At 38.5% G+C, this 21,610-nt stretch overlaps 1 protein-coding gene across 1 annotated transcript in view; it reads right to left on the reverse strand.

Annotated features, from left to right (window-relative positions):
• The window catches only part of LOC107566197 (uncharacterized protein C8orf34 homolog), a 119,788-nt gene that overhangs the window by 25,291 nt on the left and 72,887 nt on the right, over positions 1 to 21,610 (reverse strand). The window contains exons 8-10 of the mRNA XM_016251571.1: positions 16,600 to 16,735; positions 10,580 to 10,662; positions 8,806 to 8,879 (exon numbers count right to left, since the gene is read on the reverse strand). Coding sequence (XP_016107057.1) covers positions 8,806 to 8,879; positions 10,580 to 10,662; positions 16,600 to 16,735 — 293 coding nt within the window. The remainder of the gene's footprint in view (positions 1 to 8,805; positions 8,880 to 10,579; positions 10,663 to 16,599; positions 16,736 to 21,610) is intronic.

Below are 21,610 nucleotides of genomic sequence, written 5' to 3' on the forward strand. Positions count from 1 at the left end.
TAGACCTTCAGGGTGGAGTGGGTTAACCCTGTAGAAAACCGGGCCTGCAGGAACTCCAGTACTGTACCAACTGGGCAGCTAGCTGGGTCGAGCTGGTGGTCTCTACACCAGGAAGTGAAAAGTTTCCACTTCCAAGCGTACAGTTTCCTCGTGGATGGAGCTCTGGATTGGAGGATGGTCTCAACAACCTTAGTTGAGAGACCGGAAGCTACTAGTTGTGCCCCCTCAGGGGCCATAGCCATAACTTCCACAGCTCCGGGCGGGGGTGAAATATCGTGCCCTACGCCTGAGAGAGGAGGTCCCTCCTGACGGGAATTTCCCATGGAGAGTCGTCGAGAAGGGAAATCAGGTCCGAGAACCATACTCGGCCCGGCCAGAACGGGGCTACTAACAGTAAACGGACTCCGTCCTGGCGCACTCTCTCCAGAACTCCTGGGAGCAGAGCGATCGGGGGAAAGGCGTACAGGCGAAGCCTCGGCCACGCCTGTACCATGGCATCCAGCCCTCGGTGTGGAGGTCGGGGAAAAACGGCAGGCTCCGGCATGGAGGTGGCGGCCTCGCGTGCAGGAAGCGTTCATCAAGCTTGCTTCGCTGCAGCTCGGCCTGCTTCTCGGTGGGCCAATCGATTTTTAGCTTGGCCACGGCACGAGTAAGCACTTCCACTAGCTCCTCATATTGGGGCGATTGAGGGGTGAAAGCTCTTCGACGTCCTCCACGTCAACCTCCTCAGAGGAAGACAGGAGAAGCGTTGAGCCGTCACCCCGGGAAGAAGTAGCCGCAGAACGGGCTTCCGAACCCAGAGATCAGGCACTGGATCTGGTGGGTGAGGAAGGAGATAGGGACTCGCCCGTCTCCATTCCCTCCACCAGATCCAACTGCGAACCCCACTAATGCAGCCGCCGCTCCGACTCGATGGAAGTGGGGCCAGCACCGCGAGGAATGCTGGCGAAGGCTCCCTCCTCAAAGAGAGCCCTCCGGGAGCGAAGCATACGCAGTGTGAAGCGCTCGCAATGCGGGCAGCCGGCCCCCTCAAGAGTCCTAAAGCAAACCACGCACAGGCTGTGTGTATCCCCACTTGTGATATAACGTGGGCAGGGAGGAACACACAACCTATAACGTGGCTTGCACTCACCCTTTGCATGCTTTGTCTTAGCGTGAGCCTTAGACATAGCTGCTTATTAGACTTTTTCTCACAATAGACAGACAAAAATAAATATGACTGACACACACAGAGCACTTTGCTGAATGACAGAAAGCTGACGCTGGCTCCGCCGCACGTGCTTTTATAGCTTCCTGGTCATGACGTCGTCCGCCGTGACGTCCCGTTCAGCTATTGGACTGATTTCACATGTGATTCAGAGCGTGGGTCACAGAAGGCGTTCCCCTAGCGTTTTCGACGCAGCTCGAGTTCCTGAAGAGGAACAATAATACAATGCTATTTTCTTCTATTTGTCCAAATTTAAAGTGAATCAATTCTGACTGCATAATGTGGAGTTCTTAAAAGCATTTTACAGACAACTGACACAGGATCCTTATTATCACCTGTCAATAAAAGTAAAAATATAAGTAACTTATGATTCTTCCTAAAGTAAGAGCAGATGGTATACATTATAGATCACTACAAAAGAAGATGCCAAGAGAATGAGCATCTCCATACTTACCTAATTAATGAAACATCATCCATTTCCTGCTAAAAGCTCAAGTAAATGTTTAAGAAAAGTACTTCAAATACTGATAGAAAGGATTGCAAAAAGTGCATTTGTGAGCAATTAATAACCAACCAATGCACTTTTTGTTGCTTAAGAATAAATATCTAGCTATAGTAATAGATAAGACAGGGGCCAAAAACAAAAGAGCACACGACATACTTCTGAAATGCTTTGTGAGAATCAGATTTGTGTGCAATTTGAGAAGTTTGCTTCATTTTTTCACTGATTTCATGTTCCAGGATGTCTAATCCAAAAAAAATAATAAAAATGCATACTTTAGTTTGGGGATTCTCACTATTAACTAACTACAACATTTGTCTCTAAAACTCCTAATTTGCTGCTTATTAATAGTTAGTAAAGTAGTTGTTTTAGGTATGGGGTAGGATTAAGGGATCTAAAATACAGTAATGCAGAATAAGCCATTAATATGTGCTTTATAAGTACTAATAAACAGCCAATTTACTAGTATGTATGCTAAAAAGCAACTACTTTATAGTGAGAACTGGTCCTTAATCAAAAGAGTTGCACATGTTGGACTTAATGAGGCCTGTAGTTGCTTGTTATTTTTGCATATTTTGCATAATTTGTGCAGTTGGGTCCAATAGTCTGATGACCTCTAGTAAAAAATACTTCTGTTAAGCTTTTTAAGTGAAAAAAATGATTTCTTTGTTTAAATTTTTTCTTTAAAAGGATAAAATATGTTTATTTTCAGGCTTAAATTAGACTTTGAATGCCATATTTTCAGACTTTAGGACCCCACTGTGTATTAGAGGTGTAATCAGACATGGAGGTAAATTCAGACTGCAGTAGAGGACTGAAACAACAAATCTTGAAATGTGGAATGGATGATATTTCTTCCTGCAATAATGTACAATGAAGTAGACATCATCTGTGTCAAGAACAACTAAATTTTTCCATGTTATAAATGAGCAGGCCTAATCAGAAAGATCAGGAAGGCCAATGCACAGCCGTGACCAAACTTTACAATTTTAGCTCACGCAGTCAAAGCAAGCTCTCCTCAAGGCACCCCAGTACTAAGACAATCAAGACCGGAAACCACATGAGAGAGACCCATTAACGTGCGATGGCTTATATTACGAAGCAGGCCAATATTAATAGAAAAGGTTGAAGCTGAAATATTTCTGATCTGCCAAGGTGGGAGGCTGTCACAACAAAAGTGAAGCCCATAGGGGGGGAAAAACACATCCACATTTGCCAACCCTACAAAAACAAATCTTTCAGCAATACAGACATGGAGATAATTAGCATATGCAGAAAAAAATTGAATACTGCTCTCCTCAAGGCTGTTTTTTTTTTATATCACCCCAGTACTAAGACAATCAAGACCGGAAACCACATGAGAGAGACCCATTAACGTGCGATGGCTTATATTACGAAGCAGGCCAATATTAATAGAAAAGGTTGAAGCTGAAATATTTCTGATCTGCCAAGGTGGGAGGCTGTCACAACAAAAGTGAAGCCCATAGGGGGGGAAAAACACATCCACATTTGCCAACCCTACAAAAACAAATCTTTCAGCAATACAGACATGGAGATAATTAGCATATGCAGAAAAAAAATTGAATACTTCCTTCTCAGTCAGTTTAACAATGAAACATCCAGGCCAGGCTCAAGAGGTTCAATTAAATTATACCATCTGATACTCATTTTATGAAAACAAAACTGATTATTTAATTTTAAAAAAGCCTGATTAGAGAATTTCAGAATTATAGCTTAAATTGACCGGCAAATGGTAGCGTTACAAATCCTGTCCATGGACTTCCGTCCGATCGCCACCAGAGGTCACTCGTCCATCATATTGACTCTCTCACTACACAGACTGTTACACGTCACCACGGACTACATTTCCCATTATCCATTGCACTGATTGCACACAGCTGTAACCAATCACACACACACTATATTATACTCACTCAGATCCTTCTCAAACTGCAGAGTATTGTTTGCGTATATCGCTCTTCTAGTGGTAGCACATTACGGAGCCAGTTTTCTGCCCTAGTTTCTAGTCCTTAGTTCCTAGTCATAGTCTTGTCTTGCCTGCTTTCCCGTGTTACCTGATTCTTGCCTGTTTATCTTGGATTAACCCTTTGCCTTTCTGTTTCGGACTATGTTTGCACCTCGCCTGGAATATTGCTCGTGTTATTGGATTTCCCCTCTTGTCAAGCCCTCTGGATAACATTCGCTGTCGACAGTCTCACGCCCGTTTTGGATTACTCTTTTGTCTTGCCCTCAATATACCTGTTTGCCATTGTCAGAACCTTGCCTGTTTTAGGACCACACCTTTAAATAAAAACTTTGCAGAGGGATCCGCACGTCTCACGTCTCATTCGCTCCGCAACAGATAGAATGAATAATTGGTTCAAAAATATTTTCTGACATTTTTCTGACTTCCTACTTTCTGCAGGGTAACTACTTAATCGTGAAATGTCAATTTGTCACATTAATTCACTGTTATTGACAATAATAATATAAAACACACACACACACACACACACTAAGGCAAAAAATAATAATTGGTATTGTAATTATTTGAATGGCATACCATAATTATATTTTGTATTTTTTTTACCAACTTAAAAATAAAATAAAATATACATTATATACAATTATAAAAACATAAAAAATGTTTTTATAATTGTAATTATTTATATAAATAATATAAAATATATTTCTATTTAAATTAATTGGTCCATTTAATTTATGAATTTTGGTTTAACAGTAAATAAGTACTCAGTTATATGGTATATTTAATGCTTCTTATAAGAATAAGTATATTAAAATAAAATTATATAATGTAATTGTAACAAAGTTCGTAGATCGGGAAGAAGGAGGCGGGAACCAGCGAACATTTAAAGAAAACTTCTCGCGGACGACTGTCGCGCACAAACAGAACCAAAACACAAAATAAAGTCCAGGCCTGGTCCTCTCTCGTCCATCACTGTCGTCACTCCTCCTTTTATCCTTCTGGAGCTCCTCCGTGGGACTCGAGACCGATGAGTGGCGCAGGTGTCGTGCATTAGCATTTACTCCACCGGCATCGCTCCGTTCCCATGGCTCTCAGCCCCGCCCCTCTCATCACATACCCCCATCGCCCCTCACAGGCCGGGGGGTACTCACGAGATTGCGCTCTACTCCCCCCCTCCCCCCTCTGGTGGAGCCGATCACAGCGGCCGTGGCGTACCTGGGGGTAAGGACAGAGAGACGAGGCGAGAGAAAAGGAGACGGAAGGATGAGGAGAGACAGAGACGAGAGAGGAGAGAGAGGGGAAAAAAAAATCTTGTTCCGTTTCCCAGACACACTGCCGCTCGGCCCTCCACCAGCTGGGTAAACTCTAACGCGATGCCAGGCAGCGGCACTGGACAGCCCTCAGTGGACGGCCCGACACTCCTCCGCCGCCCGGTGGACGGCGACAGCGACGGCTCCTCCGGGTTCGAGCAGGTGGCAGGAGTCCCCCGTTCCCTGCTCCTCCCCATCATGGTGGATGGCAGCAGGTTCCGGCCTCAGGCGAACGGCGGCGACTCCTCCGCTCCCTGACGGACGGCAGCCGTCCCTCCACAGCCCAGATGGCCGGCAGCGAGTTTGTCCGCCCCCCTGGCAACTCACTCCAGCCCACCGCCTCGAGCCTCCATGGCGGCAGACTGCTCCGCCATGCTCGATGGCACCGTGGCTTCACCACAGCGGCAAGGCATCTCTGGCAGCATGTCCCTCCTTCCTCCTGGGTTTTGGCACCAATGTAACAAAGTTTGTAGTCACGGGAAGAAGTAGGCGGGAACCAGCGAACATTTAAAGAAAACTTTAATAATAAAATAAACACAAAATAGCACGACAGCCCCTCGTGGACGACTGTCGCGCACAAACAGAACCAAAACACAAAATAAAGTCCAGGTCTGGTCCTCTCTTGTCCAACACTGTCGTCACTCCTCCTTTTATCCTTCCGGAGCTCCTCCGTGGGACTCGAGACCGGTGAGTGGTGCAGGTGTCGTGCATTAGCATTTACTCCACCGGCCTCGCTCCGTTCCCACGGCTCTCAGCCCCGCCCCTCGTCACAGTAATTTAATATTATACAATAAAATACATAAGTTAAAGTTCATAATAATAATAATAAATAAAGGTCATAATATAAACAGATTACAAAAACCAGTAAGAAACAGTAAAAAAAAAAAAACAGCAGAATGCATGTAAAAAATACAGGTTGTTCATAGGCCAACAAGCAAACTGAAGTCTCCCAAGATGCTCTATGCAACCTGGAGCCCATAAGCAGCTCTGTCCATCTTGATCATCATTTATGAGGCTAAAAACATGATTTACAGCCAGGAGGAGATCAGCACAGATACAGCACCCATGACTATTGTTGTCCCAAGAAGTGACTCAGCTCATAAAAGTATTACGTTTGTTTTCCATGCCATTCTGGACGGCAAGACGAGAGAATCCCTGAGGACCAGTTAGTAATAAGCTATTAAGACAAATCGCATTTGCCTTTCAAATAGAGACCAAAATAAGCAATTGACCAGAAAACAACCACATTAAGCTTGAAAAAGCAGCAGTAGGTGATCTGATCCTTTCACACACGCCACTCCATGTGGGAAACATTAGCCGTCTCGCTCTTAGCTCACTGGCACGGTTTAATCTATAGACGATGGGGCCTCCTTTCACACTTTCTCTGTCTCTCTCTTTTCAGAAAGAGAGATAGGTCTTAAAAATGCAAGCCAAAGTAAAGAGCATGTTTCTGTGTGAATGAGAAAGCAGACGTAAGTGTATGTGAGGCCCTATACGGTGTCCAGGCGGCATTGTTTACTCTGTGGTACGGTTTCTCAGGGTAGTTACAGCTCCTTGGGTGTCCCCACTGGGCGGCGAAGAAGAAGCCTCACACGTCTGATGTTGCCACTCTGTCTGGAGCTCTCAGCCCATAAGATCCACACACGACTCCTAAAAGATTCCTAAAGAGATTTTTCCAACACTTTTCCTCTGTAATTACAGCTGCACTCTCTGTTCTGCTGCTGATAGAAAAATAACCACTTCATGATGGGTTATAGGGAGTTTGGGGTTGCTGTAGTGACAGAAACCTGTATACAGTTAAATTCCCATGAGATGTCAGACTCTGAATGCAAGGAGTTGGGTTGTTCACATAGGTCTGAATGGTTTTTAATTGTTTTTCTATGGCTGCATTCCTAGATGACAAGAACACAGCCATCAGTCCAGTTGTAGAGTACTTTTTAAGTTTTTTTTTTTTTACAATCACTAGGACCCATTTCTAAACAATTTTGTCACTTTTCCAAACTCTTCACACAGTGAGCACAACAGCAGTCTATGTGGGCTAAACGGTATACCATGTTTTAGTGAAATGAATGAAAATGAACATGAATTTTGGAATTTCTTAGAATTTGATTTCTCCCCCTTTTGCTTTAATGTGTTTTCACTTGAGCTGGCATCCTTGTTTCTTTGTTTCAATTTTTTTTTAAATGCTCAAATGTTTTGGGATTTAAATTAGACTTTGAATCCCAGATTTTCCCACCCCAGACCCCACTTCTATAATCAGATATGGAGGTAAATTCACACTGCAGATTAGAATCTGAAATGTGGAACAAAATGATTTTTCTTCCTGCAATAATATATAATGAAATAGACATCATCTGTGTCAAGAACAACTGCATTTTTCTATGTTATAAATGGGCCGTGCTATGGGAAATATCAGGAAGGCCAATGCACAGCCGTGACCAAACTTTACTGTTTTAGCATCTATACAAATGGGGACAACTTAGGAACCTTATTGTACAGTAATGTAAACATGGATCATGTAACATACACTGCAGTAAATTCTAAACAGTTGAGAATTGCCCTTGTTTTGTAAATAACTTTTACAGACGAAATACTGTATAATAATACCTATATTTTTAGTGTTTTTAGATCACTGTCTTATGAGTGACAAAGTATGTTGGTTGGTTAGCAATATGTGATATAGTAAGAAAGAATGAGTTGATTTAAGGCAAATATGAAGTGGTAGTTTTAGTGCATTTTGGATGTGAAATGTATTGATATTCAAAGCTGAATTTGGTTATGAGAACTGCGTGAATATTTTGAAAAAGTGACCTAAGTATTGAAAAATGCCTTCTAGTGATTGTAAAAATTGTAAATACCTGGTTGTGTGCCTGTCAGAACTGAATTGAGAATACCTTTTAAATTCCAATTCCAATTTGAAATCTCCAATTTGAATTTTAACTCAGGTTGCAAACAGGATACAGAATTGTAATACAAATTTAAATGTAAGAATACTTTTCTGGAAGAAATTTGCTAATTTTAATTAGAAAGTTGTTGGCTTATCAACAAAAAACCCTAGAGTTTAGACACAACAATAGACAGAACAATAGTATGAAAGGTAGAACGACAGACAGATAGACTGAAAGATCAATATAACAACAGACAGACAGACAGACAGAAACATAGGTAGATAGGTGGATGGATGGATGGATGGATGGATAGACAGAAAGAACGACATACAGACAGATGGTTAGATGAACAGACAGATAGACAGACTCAACCCTTGTGTTCTGTTCAGCTGTCTTTGAACTCGAGAACGTGTTTTGTGTGAATGGCTCCAGACTCCTGTTCTTGTGTTCTGTGTTGGAAGTCTGTTCTGGTCTCTGGTGGCTGTTGCTGACAGATTTGATGGAATGGGGGATTTCTACAACACCGGTGTCCTCATTGACCTCTCTCTCGAATGTAAACGAACACTTTTCCATCAACAACACGATACTCTGCGAGAAGGGCGCAAGTGTTGTGTGCTTTCTCACCAGGTACACAGCCAAGACTGTGTTCATCCAAACCCTGCACCTTTTTAATAGCTCTTTAATCAAACACAATGTACCTTTTTCACATGATAAGCTCTTATTCATGGTTTGGCTAGGTGAGCGTCCCCTCTAGCTTGACAAATCACGCTGGGGCCGGTCCTCCCTGGAGAACGATGTAAGCAGTTTTAACTGTCCCTCTGACAGCGTTCACAATGGAGATGATGCTGTAGATATTAATGACTTGGGGAAAGTGATATAATGAACAGTTTTGCTGGGTGAGGATCACCTACCGGCCCTGTCACCTGAGAGACCATCTGCAGATCTTCTGCTGCTGTGAGGATTTCTGTCACCGCGGGTAATGGACCTGATCCAGAAGCAAAAAACACAATAAAGCCTTTACCACACACACACTCACAATACGCTCCCACACTCGGCACCAAAGGGCCCCTCAAGAGACAATGGATAGATTAAATTTCCAAAGTAAGCGTGAGTGAATCTCGAACTAAAAGACAAATTTTTAACAGGCTGCCCCTTTCAGCAGATTCCATAACATGATACATAAATCTGCTCTTTCTCGATATGATATGTGATTTAAGGAGACAAGAGCAGGATGGGATGTCTATGGACCTACTTGGGAGGTACTCTCGATGTGTGTCGAGAGGGGCCCAATAAAGTTCTTTACTGAGTATCATTTTAAAAAGTAAATATAAATAAATAAATGATTAATATCAAAACAAATAAATGAACAAATAAATGAATGTATGAATAAAGTTAATTTAATTTTAAAAAGTATATATATATATATATATATATATATATATATATATATATATATATATATATATTTGTGTGACAGGCCATTGAATTATTAAAAAAATAATGCAAACTCAAGATGATTTTGGATCCATAAAAACTATTGCCACAAAGATGTTAGAAAAAATATTTTTCTTTGAAGCTAGAAACTGCCACTAATACAAAAGCAAAAAATAATAAACTAATGTAATAAAACATTCTCACTTACTGAAGGCAAGTAAACACTCCAAGTAGTACTTACAAGCTAAATGATAAATAAATATATTAAAAGATGCAAGGAAAAAATGCAAAGAAAAAAACATTTAAATAATTTAAAAATGTATAATGTAATATTTATTTATTTGTTTGTTTGCATGAAAAAAGTTTGGCTTCTTGCACTCAATAAAAAAAAGATATACATTATGCATAGGGTTAATAAAATTAAATTAAGGTTTCTGAATGTTTTTAGAAGAAGTCTCAGGCTACATTTATTTAGCCCAAAATACAGCAATATAGCAATATATACAGATATATTATTACAAATTAAAATAACTTTTTTCCTTATGATTTCTTGTTGAAAACAGTTGTGCATTCTAATATTTTTTGTGGAAACCACATTACCATCCACAAGTTTGGGGTTAGTAAGAGTTAGAAAATGTTTTTAATACTTTTATTATGCAGGCTGCAATAAATTGATAAAAAGTAAAGTATTATGTTACAAAAGATTTACATTTCAAATAAATGGTATTCATTTAAAGGGGTCATATGATGCTGCTAAAAAGAACATTATTTTGTGTATTTGGTGTAATGAAATGTGTTTATGCGGTTTAAAGTTAAAAAAACACATTATTTTCCACTTACTGTACATTATTGTTTCTCCTCTATGCCCCGCCTTTTTGAAACGCGTCGATTTTTACAAAGCACATCAGTCTGAAAAAGCGAGGCGTGCTGTGATTGGCCAGCTATCCGATGCGTTGTGATTGGCCGAATACCTCAAGCATGAGACGGAAATGTTACGCCCCTCATTCTATTCATCAAAGAATTCTAACATTTTTAGGATTATATTATATTAAAATACTAAAACAGTTCTACATTTTTAAAGTTTATATTATTTAAATGCAGCTTGGGTGAAAAACTAAACAAAATTTAATATTCCAAACTTTGTATATATATATATAATTGGCCTTTTGTGTGACTATATATCCCATACATAAATGCTGTCCCATGCTGTCCCATGCCTCATTAATTTAAGTGATGACTGTAGGTACTTACAAGGTATTTCTGGCACAGCTTGCTCTGGGACATGGGGTGCTGGTTCCTCTTCAGGCCTTGCAGTTAGACTGTCCCCTTGAAGCCTAAAAAATACAAAAATTGAGCATAAAAGGTTTTAATTTCAAATAAGTGGCTTGCATTTCTCCCCACAGTTATGATAGCTGTGGAAGATAACAGTGAAAATACTATCATGTTCTCCTTTCAGAGTAAACTCTCTGCTGAGGCTATGAAAGAACTCTGTGTAATGGATCAGTATCAAATAAAATCTCTATTTTTACCCAGTGTCTTTGCTGGATGAGAACAAGTGGAGACAGTGAGTCTCTATTCATAAAAGGTGATGAGACCGTGCCAAAGCAGTCTATTTGTCTTATCACTATCGGGGAGGATGAGGATATGGGCAGGCTGGAATGTAGACAGAGTGTAACATAGGGGAACGCTTAAGAGCTGACAGCAATCTACTAATCGCCAAACTGTGCAGCTGTCTCAAACACCCATAATTTATGATGTCCTATCTCAGAGGATGCTGGGATTAGGAGCTTGTCTAAAGCTTGATCTTAAAGGAACAGTTCATCCAAAAATATGCTCATCATTTACTCAATGTCAAAAGCCAATATTTTTAATGGGCCTTTTTTTGTAATTTTTCAGAGCTTGATAGCATGAACAAAATGTCTAACATCTCCTTTTGTGGTGTAGGAAAGAAAGAAAGGCAACAAAGTTGTCATTTTCAGGTGAATTATCTCTTTATGGCCATCTTACTATATATACTACCATGATCCTAAAAGGAATACTTCACACAAAAATAAAAATTTAGTCAAAATATAGTCATTCTCAGACCATCCAAGATAGAGATGAGTTTGTTTCTTAACCAGAACATATGTATGGAAAGTTAGCATTATATCACTTGCTCACCAATGGATCCTCTGCAGTAAATGTGTGCCGAACAGCTGAATGAGTCGAATAGCTGATAAAAGCATCACGGTAATCCACATGACTCCAGTCCATCAGTTAATGCTTTGTGAAGCAAAAAGCTGTATGTTTTTATTGAAATAAAATACATAACTTTAACTTCAAACCACTGCTCTATCCATAATATTGCTTTCTCCAGTGAAAAGGTAATTTCGTCTGAATCAGTAGAGAAATATGCACAGAAAAAAGCACCATTTCCAAGCAAAAACAGTCCAAAACAAAAACAAATATGGTGGATTTGATGTGAAAGGACAACAGGAAATTATTTTTTTTTTCACTGGAGGATGCGTTTGGATTATGGACTGGTATTTTGGCCAGACGTGACTGTTTAAATTTAAAATGCCTTAATGATGTATTCGTTTTTTTACAAACACACAGCTTTTTGCTTCACAAGATGTTTACTGATGAACTGGAGTTGTGTGGATTACTTGTGGATTATTGTTATGTTTTTATCAGCTGTTTGGACTCTCATTTTGACGGCACCCATTCACTCTACTGGTGAGCAAGTGTTGTATAGCTACATTTCTCCAAATCTGTTCTGATGAGGAAACAACTAATCTACATCTTGGAGTAAATGTTCAGCAAACCTTTATATTTGAGTGAACTATATTCCTTTAAGGCAGGGAAAATCAGTATGCTTAAAAATATACAGTATATACTGTATATATATTTTGTGTGGCCAGGATCATACCAGGTGATTTAAGTAGGCGCATCCTATTAAAACGTTCCAGTCTCACAAATTTCCTAGAGTGGAAAATGAAGACCTACAGCAGTGTAATTGTCATACCTTATTCTTCAACAATGCCGTATTCGCAAACTGTTATTTTGGAGCGGTTTCACTTCAGAACTGTAAATCACCAAATGCTGTACTTAGCAAATGACAGGCTTGATTCATTTCACATTTCTCGGCGTTGCCATTGCGTGCCTTTTCCTGTAAGCAATCAGGGCAGCTAATAAGCATGATCATCACAAAAGAAAACAACTCCTTCTCTTTTTACCGCTTTACCTGCCTTGCTGTTTCACTGCAGCTTCTGCGACTTTATTTTTCTCTCCGTCTATCCATATATCAAATCCACCAACAACTTTCTCCCTCATTCTCTCTCATACGTACAGAAGTACAGAAAAAACAGATCTGGCCTAGTCCACCATCTGAGGCAGTTCCTTTTCATACAGCATCATTTTTGGAATGAATAATTAAAATAATGATGGTGCATGACTCACACAGCTGTGCTTGATCGGGTCAGTCCCCCCATAATAGCAGAGAGGGGTCGGATCTCGGATGCTTTTGGCAGGTTTGCTTTAAAAGGCTACTCTGTGCTTTATAAACAATTATAACATATTGCATTTTATAGTATCCACTCACGTCCTGCAATGGATGCACTTTTTCATTCATGTACCCTATACGTACTATAAAAGTGTCATATCTGTTGCCAATTTAAGGATCAGATGAAATCGGAGAGTGATTGTGCTACTTCAAGATGAGCTGTTTCCTAAGCATGTGTGGCTGTAGTCTACCACCTCATCCATCACATGAAGAGGACAGACACGGGCAGATAAGGAATAAATATCACTTTATTGAGAGATCCCAGGGTAATATCTGCTGAAAATTCAGCTTTGAATTAGGGCTGCCCTCGACTAAGGAGTTTTCTGGTCGACTAGTAGTCATTCATTTTATGAATTAGTCGACTATTTGCACGTTTATTAATAAACCATTTTAATTTAATTGTAATTGCCTACATAGCCTAATAAGCGCTCAAGCACACACATAAAGCTTGCCACAGCGCACGAGCAGAAGTAATGATTATGAATGTGTCAGGGAAAAACAGTAAGGAGACTGCATTAACATTTTAATAATTTGATAAACTAGTGCTTTCTTTGTTTTCGGCTTAAGTCAGGTGATGAAGTCGGCAACACTGACTCGTCATCTCCGCAGTAGTGGATGCGCCTGTATGCATGTTTCATTCGGATTACATAATCGAAGAATATTTGTTTTCCATTTGAATTGGTTCATTTGAAAGTAGACATTTCACCCCTATAGATATATTTTTAATGTCTGTAAGGCAAAGATATATACACGGAGCCCGAGCTCAAGTTCACAGAGATAGAGACGGCAGAAAGCGCATCATGTTTGTTGTCATTATTTTACAAAAGTGCAATGTTTTGTTGTTATTGTTGTGAGTGCACAAATAAACGTAGAAAGATGACGGAGTATTTTAGGAGTAAGTAATCGCACCGGCGCTTCCATCTGTGTTGCAGTGAGTGCGCTACTGTTCAGCTTCCACACTCCACACAGACACCTGAATTGACATTAAAGATGATAAGCCATATTTGAGGTAGATGATTGATAGGCAAGTGTTTGGGATGTCGTGCCCGACAGACTGCGCGACTTTGCCTGTGGATTTTTTTTTCTGCGACTAATAAAATTTTGGTCAACCAAGCCTCTTCTAGTCAACTAACGATTAGTCGACTATTAGGGGGCAGCCCTAGAATTCACAGATATATATTTTAAACAAATTAAAACAGAAAATTTTATTTTACAATTTTCACAATACTGTTTTTATTGTATAAAATAAATACTGTATTTAAACAAATGCTGCCTTGGTGAACATAAGAGACTTTTAAAAAAAAAATTGTTTTAAATGGTAGTGTATTTCTTAGAATTTTCTTACTTTAGAATAAAACTGTATAAAATAAATACTGTATTTAAACAAATGCTGCCTTGGTGAACATAAGAGACTTTTAAAAAAAAAAATTGTTTTAAATGGTAGTGTATTTCTTAGAATTTTCTTACTTTAGAATAAAATTGGCATTCAGATTATTGCCCATATAGACATCACCAATAAATCAGTGAATCCACTGAATGAACTTGACGGGCTTAAGTATAATATTACATGTTTTAACGGTGTCTAACATCCAGACTTTCCGGACTGCTGTAAAGTACTATGTTCTTCACTCATTGACCACTTGAGATAACAAATGTCCAGATAAAAGGATTCCTAAGTCTGAGCCTTAGAAAATGTGAAGAATGCTGCCTGGGTCTTCCAAGTAGCCACATGCCCAGGCAAAGAAACAGAGAAGAAAACAGAGAGAGAGAGAGAGAGAGTGAGAGAGAGATCGACATCAGCTTCCTCACACTATATAGCTGCTGCTGTTTGGCAAGTCTACTGTATATGAAGAGCTTCCAGATGTACAAACTGACACTTATAGGATCAGTTAGAGAATCACTCGGACTGATTCAATCCGATTCATGAATGAATTATACAGATGAACTCTTCAGGTTTTCAGATTCAAAAGAATGCTGTGTTCATGAAACGGACATCACTGACAAAAAAAGATCTATGCAAGAAACCCAAGCTCTGATTCAAATATGTAACCAGGATGGGACGTATCCACAATCCTGTGCTTTTAATCTGTGATATAAACAAATGAGCATCCACATCAATGTGATAAACAGTGCACAAACAAACAGTGACTGTGTGATAAAAGTGTGATTCACAGATACTTTGAAGAATGCCTAAAGTATCTGTAGTGAATCTGATATGGGGCAGAAATGAAAAGCAAAAAAGAAAGAGCCAAACAAAACAAATGTGGGGGGATGTAGGAGCATGCAGCCATTGAACCCAACAGATTGTTTCATATCAGAGCCTGGCATCGGACAAGAGCGCTGAGGCACCCTATCACAGCCAACAGTGTGAAATGTGAGCATACTGCCCAGCCACAAACTACACACCAGGAAATAAAAACAGAAAACCAGTGATAATGAAGATTATCTGTTTTCTAGAATGCTTTTAAGATATGTATGCTTTCTCTCATCCATAGATGGGTGTTTCTTCAACTTTTGACACTTTAATATCCTGGGGTAATTTTTAATCTAAAAATTAAAACGTGACTAACGTGACCTGCCAGAACTAACGCTACGCTTGATGTTTAAAATATGAATATCTAAACAAAGAGAAATAAACACCATTTAAATTTTTAAATGTGTGAAAATTATTTATATACACTAACATTCAAACGTTCAAACATTCAAATTGTATTTTATTTTATTCAGCAAGGATGCATTAAATCATGTGTCACTAATGATTGGAATAATGGCTGCAGAAAATTCATCTATGTCATCATAGGAATAAATAAAACTGTACATATATTAAAACATTTCTTCTAAATTAAAATTAAAATTTATGAATAATAAGACACAATGTGTAAAACAAATATGCTAAACATGTTATTTAAATAGAATATATTTTTATTATATTTTTATTTATTATTTCTATTTCCAGTCAAGGTGTCAAATTATGCAAAAAGTGAGAAAATATTTAACTGTGTATTTAGAATGCATAACATTGTAGCTGTTAAATTTATCTTAAGACAAAGGAGTCAACCATTTTATATATATATATATACAGTATATATATATAAAACAATGTCCATTCCACAATTATTATTTCTGAAACAGAATGCTAATTAAAATGTTTTGTAAATGACAGAGTGGTGGAAAAGGTCATGACTTACAGAAAATAGTCACAGTTAATCAGTGTTCATGGACAAATTAATTTAAGTAGTGAGAGCATGAAAAGTGTGTTTTAAGAGAGTTAAGTTCATTTGCTAACAATTCAAAGGGCCAAAAGTTCCCATAGTTGAAGAAACACCCAGATGCGTAGATTTAAGATGACTGCACACGTCATAGTCGCCTCAGTAAGATGAACGTTGTGCATTACCTCAGCTTGTACTCATTCACCTTTAGCTCTCAGAGCTTTGACTCTAGATTGCTGGAATGCTGCGTGTGGCCCTCATATCCGGCTGAAAGGGGTTCGGTTGTGGCCTCTCAGCAAACAGAGGTCAGGATACATGACTTGTGACTTGACTAAGATATATGACAGTGCATTCTAGTGCGGACCCGATGATGACATTTTTCACATTGTGTTTACCCTTGACTTGTTAAATGGAGGTTTGCAGAGGTGGCGACGCTCACAGGTTGAGGGGCAGCTTTACTGGTGTGGTGAAGTCATTGAGTAGAGAGCTGTTGGTAAATATTGAGCTGTGTAAATATTTACCTTGCACACCTTGAGCAGATGTTGAGAGTGACTTTGGCCTGGGGCTCTGAACAGTAGGAGCTGCGGCCCTGGCTGAACTTACTGCCAGACGGCAACAGGCCTGTGACCCCCTCCATTCGCAGGTCATCCAGATCCTCTGAGAGAAACAGAGACAGAGAAAGAAAGACAGATCAAAATCTGCTGATGATTTGAACCCTCAGGTTATGATCAGATGGAATTTACTGCCTTTGTTTGGAGTCACAAAGATCCTGATGAGGTATGTGTAAATACATTTTTAAAAATTATCTATTTTATATAATAATATTAATCACACTTTTATATTATTTTTATATTTAAATGTTACTGAAATATTTATAATAATTATAATAACAATACCAACAATTATTATTAATATTACTATTATTAAAAAATATACATGTTATTAATTATTATTATTATTATTATTATTATTATAGTTTATATCATTATTAAAACATGTAAAATGTAATATGTAACCATTTTAATCATTTCATTTGTTTCTTTATAATGACAATGACAATAATAATAATAATATATTATTAAAGACAAATCATTAAATCAATCAGAGAAAAGAAAAAAATCACTGAATTTAATCATGTTTTATACATTGAGTTCTCTGACATTTTTCTCTTTCAGATTTTTTTTTTTGTGACAAGTCTTGGTGACAAGTCTTGAAGCATCAACCTTATATTTCAATATTAAGTATGTTTTTTTATATTAATAAATGTCACATGGACTGCAAACAGAACAGGGTTAACTCAACAGACTTTAGCCAAGTTTATCTAAAAAAAATAAAAAAAATAAAAAAATAAAATAGGACATCTGCTGGGTTTGACACACAGGGAGACCGACACCAAAAACTCTATCTATTCAACAAATCTGTTTGAATCATGGTGATTTAAGCAGTTTATATTATATATTATTAGGGTTTCCAGCAACACTCACTGATTACTGATTACTGATTACTGATGCCAACCCCTCAGAGGACCCCCTCAGAGGACCTCAGATGATGCCAGCCCTGAAACAACATACAGAACTACCACATTTTGCTATAAGTTTGATTGCATCATATAATAATTGCTGTTAATAGTGTTCATCGTCTGTTTTATTACATCTTAAATAGATTTTTCCGTACATGCATCACAAACCGAATGAGAGGTGGAAGTAATAGAGGAGAGAAAATACATGAAGAGAGATAAACAAAGCTAACAGCACTGAGATGGGCAACTCTATACTAGTTACTTATACCAGTGAGGTCACTGGTGCCTCTCTCACAGCATATGCTCACAGCATGCTCGCCTGCCCCCAGATAACAGGTGCAGAGGGCTGGATCTGAGAGATGTGTGTCTCTTTACACTACAGCTGTTCCTTAACAACACGCAACAGGGCCGCTGGGTTAAAGCTGGGTCATTTCCCAGAATTTAGCTCAATTATATGAATAAGCAGAGCTGACTGGGTTTTTAAGCTATAGAGACCTGTTGTACTTTGCTGCTTCTACTTAAAGCTTTAACATTATTCATATATTAATGTGTGCATACAAGCATAAACCAGTTTATGTACAGGATAATAATCAGGGGGTCATAATTGCTAAATCAAGGCCAACAGGACCCTGATGTAAGGCAGATACCTACCAAATAAGTAATACATTAATATGATTGATTTAAGATCAAATTATTATATTTTGTGATGGACAAAGAGAGTGCTGTAAGAGACGTAGACTAAAATACAACTTTGCTATCACAGGAATAAATTATATTTCAAAATATATTAAAATAGAGAACAGTTCATGTAAATGTAAATTTTCATATGTTTTTATATTTATATTTGAAACTGAATAATGAAACTATGTAAGCAGACTAACAGCAAGCAGAATTGTAATACTGCAAACCAATTTAACAGTTTGTAGCAATTTAATGTAGTTGTTATATTATTCAATAGATGTATGGTCAGGTGTGCGTGTAATAGCTTTGACATGCCTCATCAAATCTGATTTCAAAGCCAGAACAATGTGTTTCATAATGCCACTTTGACAAAGCATGTTTCTCACAGGGAGTTTCGTTCTCATGTCACAATCATAAACATTATGATCCAGCAAGAACTCGGAGCAGCGGGGTAAAGTGAGCCGCATTCCGTGAGGCCAGTGCCTCCCACCCGTGCCTGTGGCTGTAGGTGTTATATACCAACCGTACCACTTACACTGAGACCGCACAGCCGGCTGACAGCGTGCGGAAAAAAGCAGCTTGTAAGACAAGTAAGTGTAGCTAATGGCAGGAATTAGACTTGGCCTATTCATCCACGAAACTCTTACTCGACTCACTTTACATCTCTCAATTGCCTCGTCTTTTTGTTCGAGCTGCTGATGCGGGAAGGGGCCCGGTGGGAAATAACTTATCAGTCACAATTAAAAGCCTAAAAAAAAACGCACCTTTTTGTGTGCGAACGCTCTATGGTGTCAACACGAGATTTCTCCCATGAGTCTTTGTGCAAGCACGGAAAGCATGTGTTTGTGTAAAAAGGAGATCTGCTTGGCACGGGAATGCGGACACTGCCTTGTTCGTGAAATACCAGCGAGTGTGGTGATATTACATGCCTCATTCATCATCGCAGGTCTGATCCAGCTGAGAGAGAGAGCCAGAGGCCACTTCATACACACACGCAGCATTGTACAGGAGAACACAGCTGTCCGTCGTGGGAAAGTCTCTCTTTTCAGACTGGGCTGCGGGGTGTGTGGTTGAACGCTGAGGGGGGCACTTGTGGCAATGTGGCAGCGTTTTTGTTAATGCTGATGTGGGTTGGCTGAGACGTAGCATTTGAGAGAAGTACAGAGATAGATGCAAAAAGAGCGCAGCTACACTCTAATAAATATGTTTAAGTCTAGATTTAAGATTTATGTATTTAAATTGCTTACAAATTGAATTGCATAAATTGGTTGGTATGATTTTTTTTTAAGGTTTAAAAGGTCCTTATGCTCACCAAGGCTGCATTTATGTGATCAAAAATACATAAAACCGTAATATTGTGAAATATAAGGCCTAAATAATGATTTATGTATTTGATATATAAATGTTAATTTATTTGAATTACACAGCTTTAACATGAACAAATTAATAAACCTGTTCTTAAAATGTGATGCATTTTTGTCAGCCATATAGTACATACAGTATGAAACAGATAAAAAAAAAAGATAATGATATGATTATTGCACTCAAAAAAGTTTATTAACTATTTGCATATTTTATTTTACTTAAAACAATCATTTTCAAAATGCTTTTTTTTCAAATTGCTTTGAAACAACAAATATGTTCATTGTGAAAACAACGAAAAAGTATTAAAAAGTATAAACATGTTTATAATAACTATGGAACAAGCAATATGCAGTTAGACAAAATGTATGAGATTAAATAAAATTGCATTTGTTGGTGACAATTATATAAACCTGGTCATTGTGTATTTAATACTCATAAATTACATACTTCTCACGACAAATTCAGGGAAACCCATGGCTCTGGAAGTCTTAGATCGAAGTGCTGCATTTGATTTAGTTGACCACAACATTCTTCTGTCATGTCTGGAGTCTTACAGTGGTTTCATTCTTATTTGTCAAATAGGTGTTCGATTGGGGCATTACTCATCTACATACATTCCTCTCGGTTGTGGTGTTCCGCAAGGATCAATCCTTGGGCCGGTGTTGTTTTCCCTGTATTTGCATTGTGTTTTTATTTATTGTAAAGCACTTTGGTCAACCTCGGTTGTGTTTAAATGTGCTCTATAAATAAACATTGATTGATTGATAAAACAATGTATTCACTGCATTCTCAGGTTCTCAGTTTTCTTCCTGCTTTAACTCAAATAAAACATTATTAGAGTGCAGACCAATCTTTGTAAATGTATGTATGACTAACAAATATGCATCACATTAAGTTTAACTGTTTGTTTATGTTAAAACGGCATAATCCAAATGAACTGGAATTTTATTAGCAACTCAGATACATACATCTTAAATGTATGCCCTTTTTTGAGTGTTTAACAGTCACTCTTACCACCTCAAAACTCTATCAAAGAATAGGAAAGACTAAAAATCATTGGCTCATATTATCAATGCAAGTTCCCTGAGCATTTTCTATAAGAAGGTCAGTGTGCAAGAAACTGCTCATAAAAACCCACCCTAATTAATTGGCCTTCCATTGGAAGTCTTTTTGAAAGTGTTTTCCCACAGAGCTTTGGCTAATTTCTTCTTTTATGTGGGCTTAAAGCTGCTTGTTTCACAAATGTGTCAATGCCCAAGCCAGAAGTGGACTTTCAGACTTGGAACAGTCCTTCATCGTCCTGACAGGGATCTGAACTCCTGCCATAGTAAAGCAAGAGACTGCAGAGTGGGCTTTTCTTCTATTCCATTTGGAAAGAACTGACACAGAGGGAAACAAAGGTGTCTGCAGGCTCTTTAAATGGTACACTGCCATTCCTTAATAAATCTGCCAGGACTGCCGATCCAGCAAAGCTGCAAAATAAAGCATGACATGAAGACACAAATTTCATTGTGATTTGTTTGAATCTTATCAGAGAATTTAGAGCCTGCCGACAATGTAAGACAAAGAGGGTGGTGAGGCTTTGAAAATAATCTTGTTAACGATGCACTCAATTTAGTCTGATGTATTTTAAATCCTTTAATCAGATGGACAGTGTGAAAAAAGTGGTCATTATCTTCGCTGACTTAATGTGTTGTACAAAAAAAAACAACCTGAGGTGGCTCCATAGGCGGCATTGTAAGCATCATAGGGAAGCATAGGGATGCCTCCTACTTTTTGTACTTTTGCACAAATACTAAATCGCAGAATCGCCTATATCCTTCAAAGAGTAGACAATCCCATTAAGCAATGAAAATAGGTGAGAAAATTCGAGATGGCAGACAAAGCTAAGAGAAATGTTTATAAATACACACTAACATTAAAAAAAATATAGTATTATTCTAAACAGGGCCGTCCTTTGGGGAGTG

Source organism: Sinocyclocheilus grahami, unplaced genomic scaffold (assembly GCF_001515645.1).
Source record: "Sinocyclocheilus grahami isolate Dianchi unplaced genomic scaffold, SAMN03320097.WGS_v1.1 scaffold1055.1, whole genome shotgun sequence".
NCBI classification, from domain to species: Eukaryota; Metazoa; Chordata; class Actinopteri; order Cypriniformes; family Cyprinidae; genus Sinocyclocheilus; species Sinocyclocheilus grahami.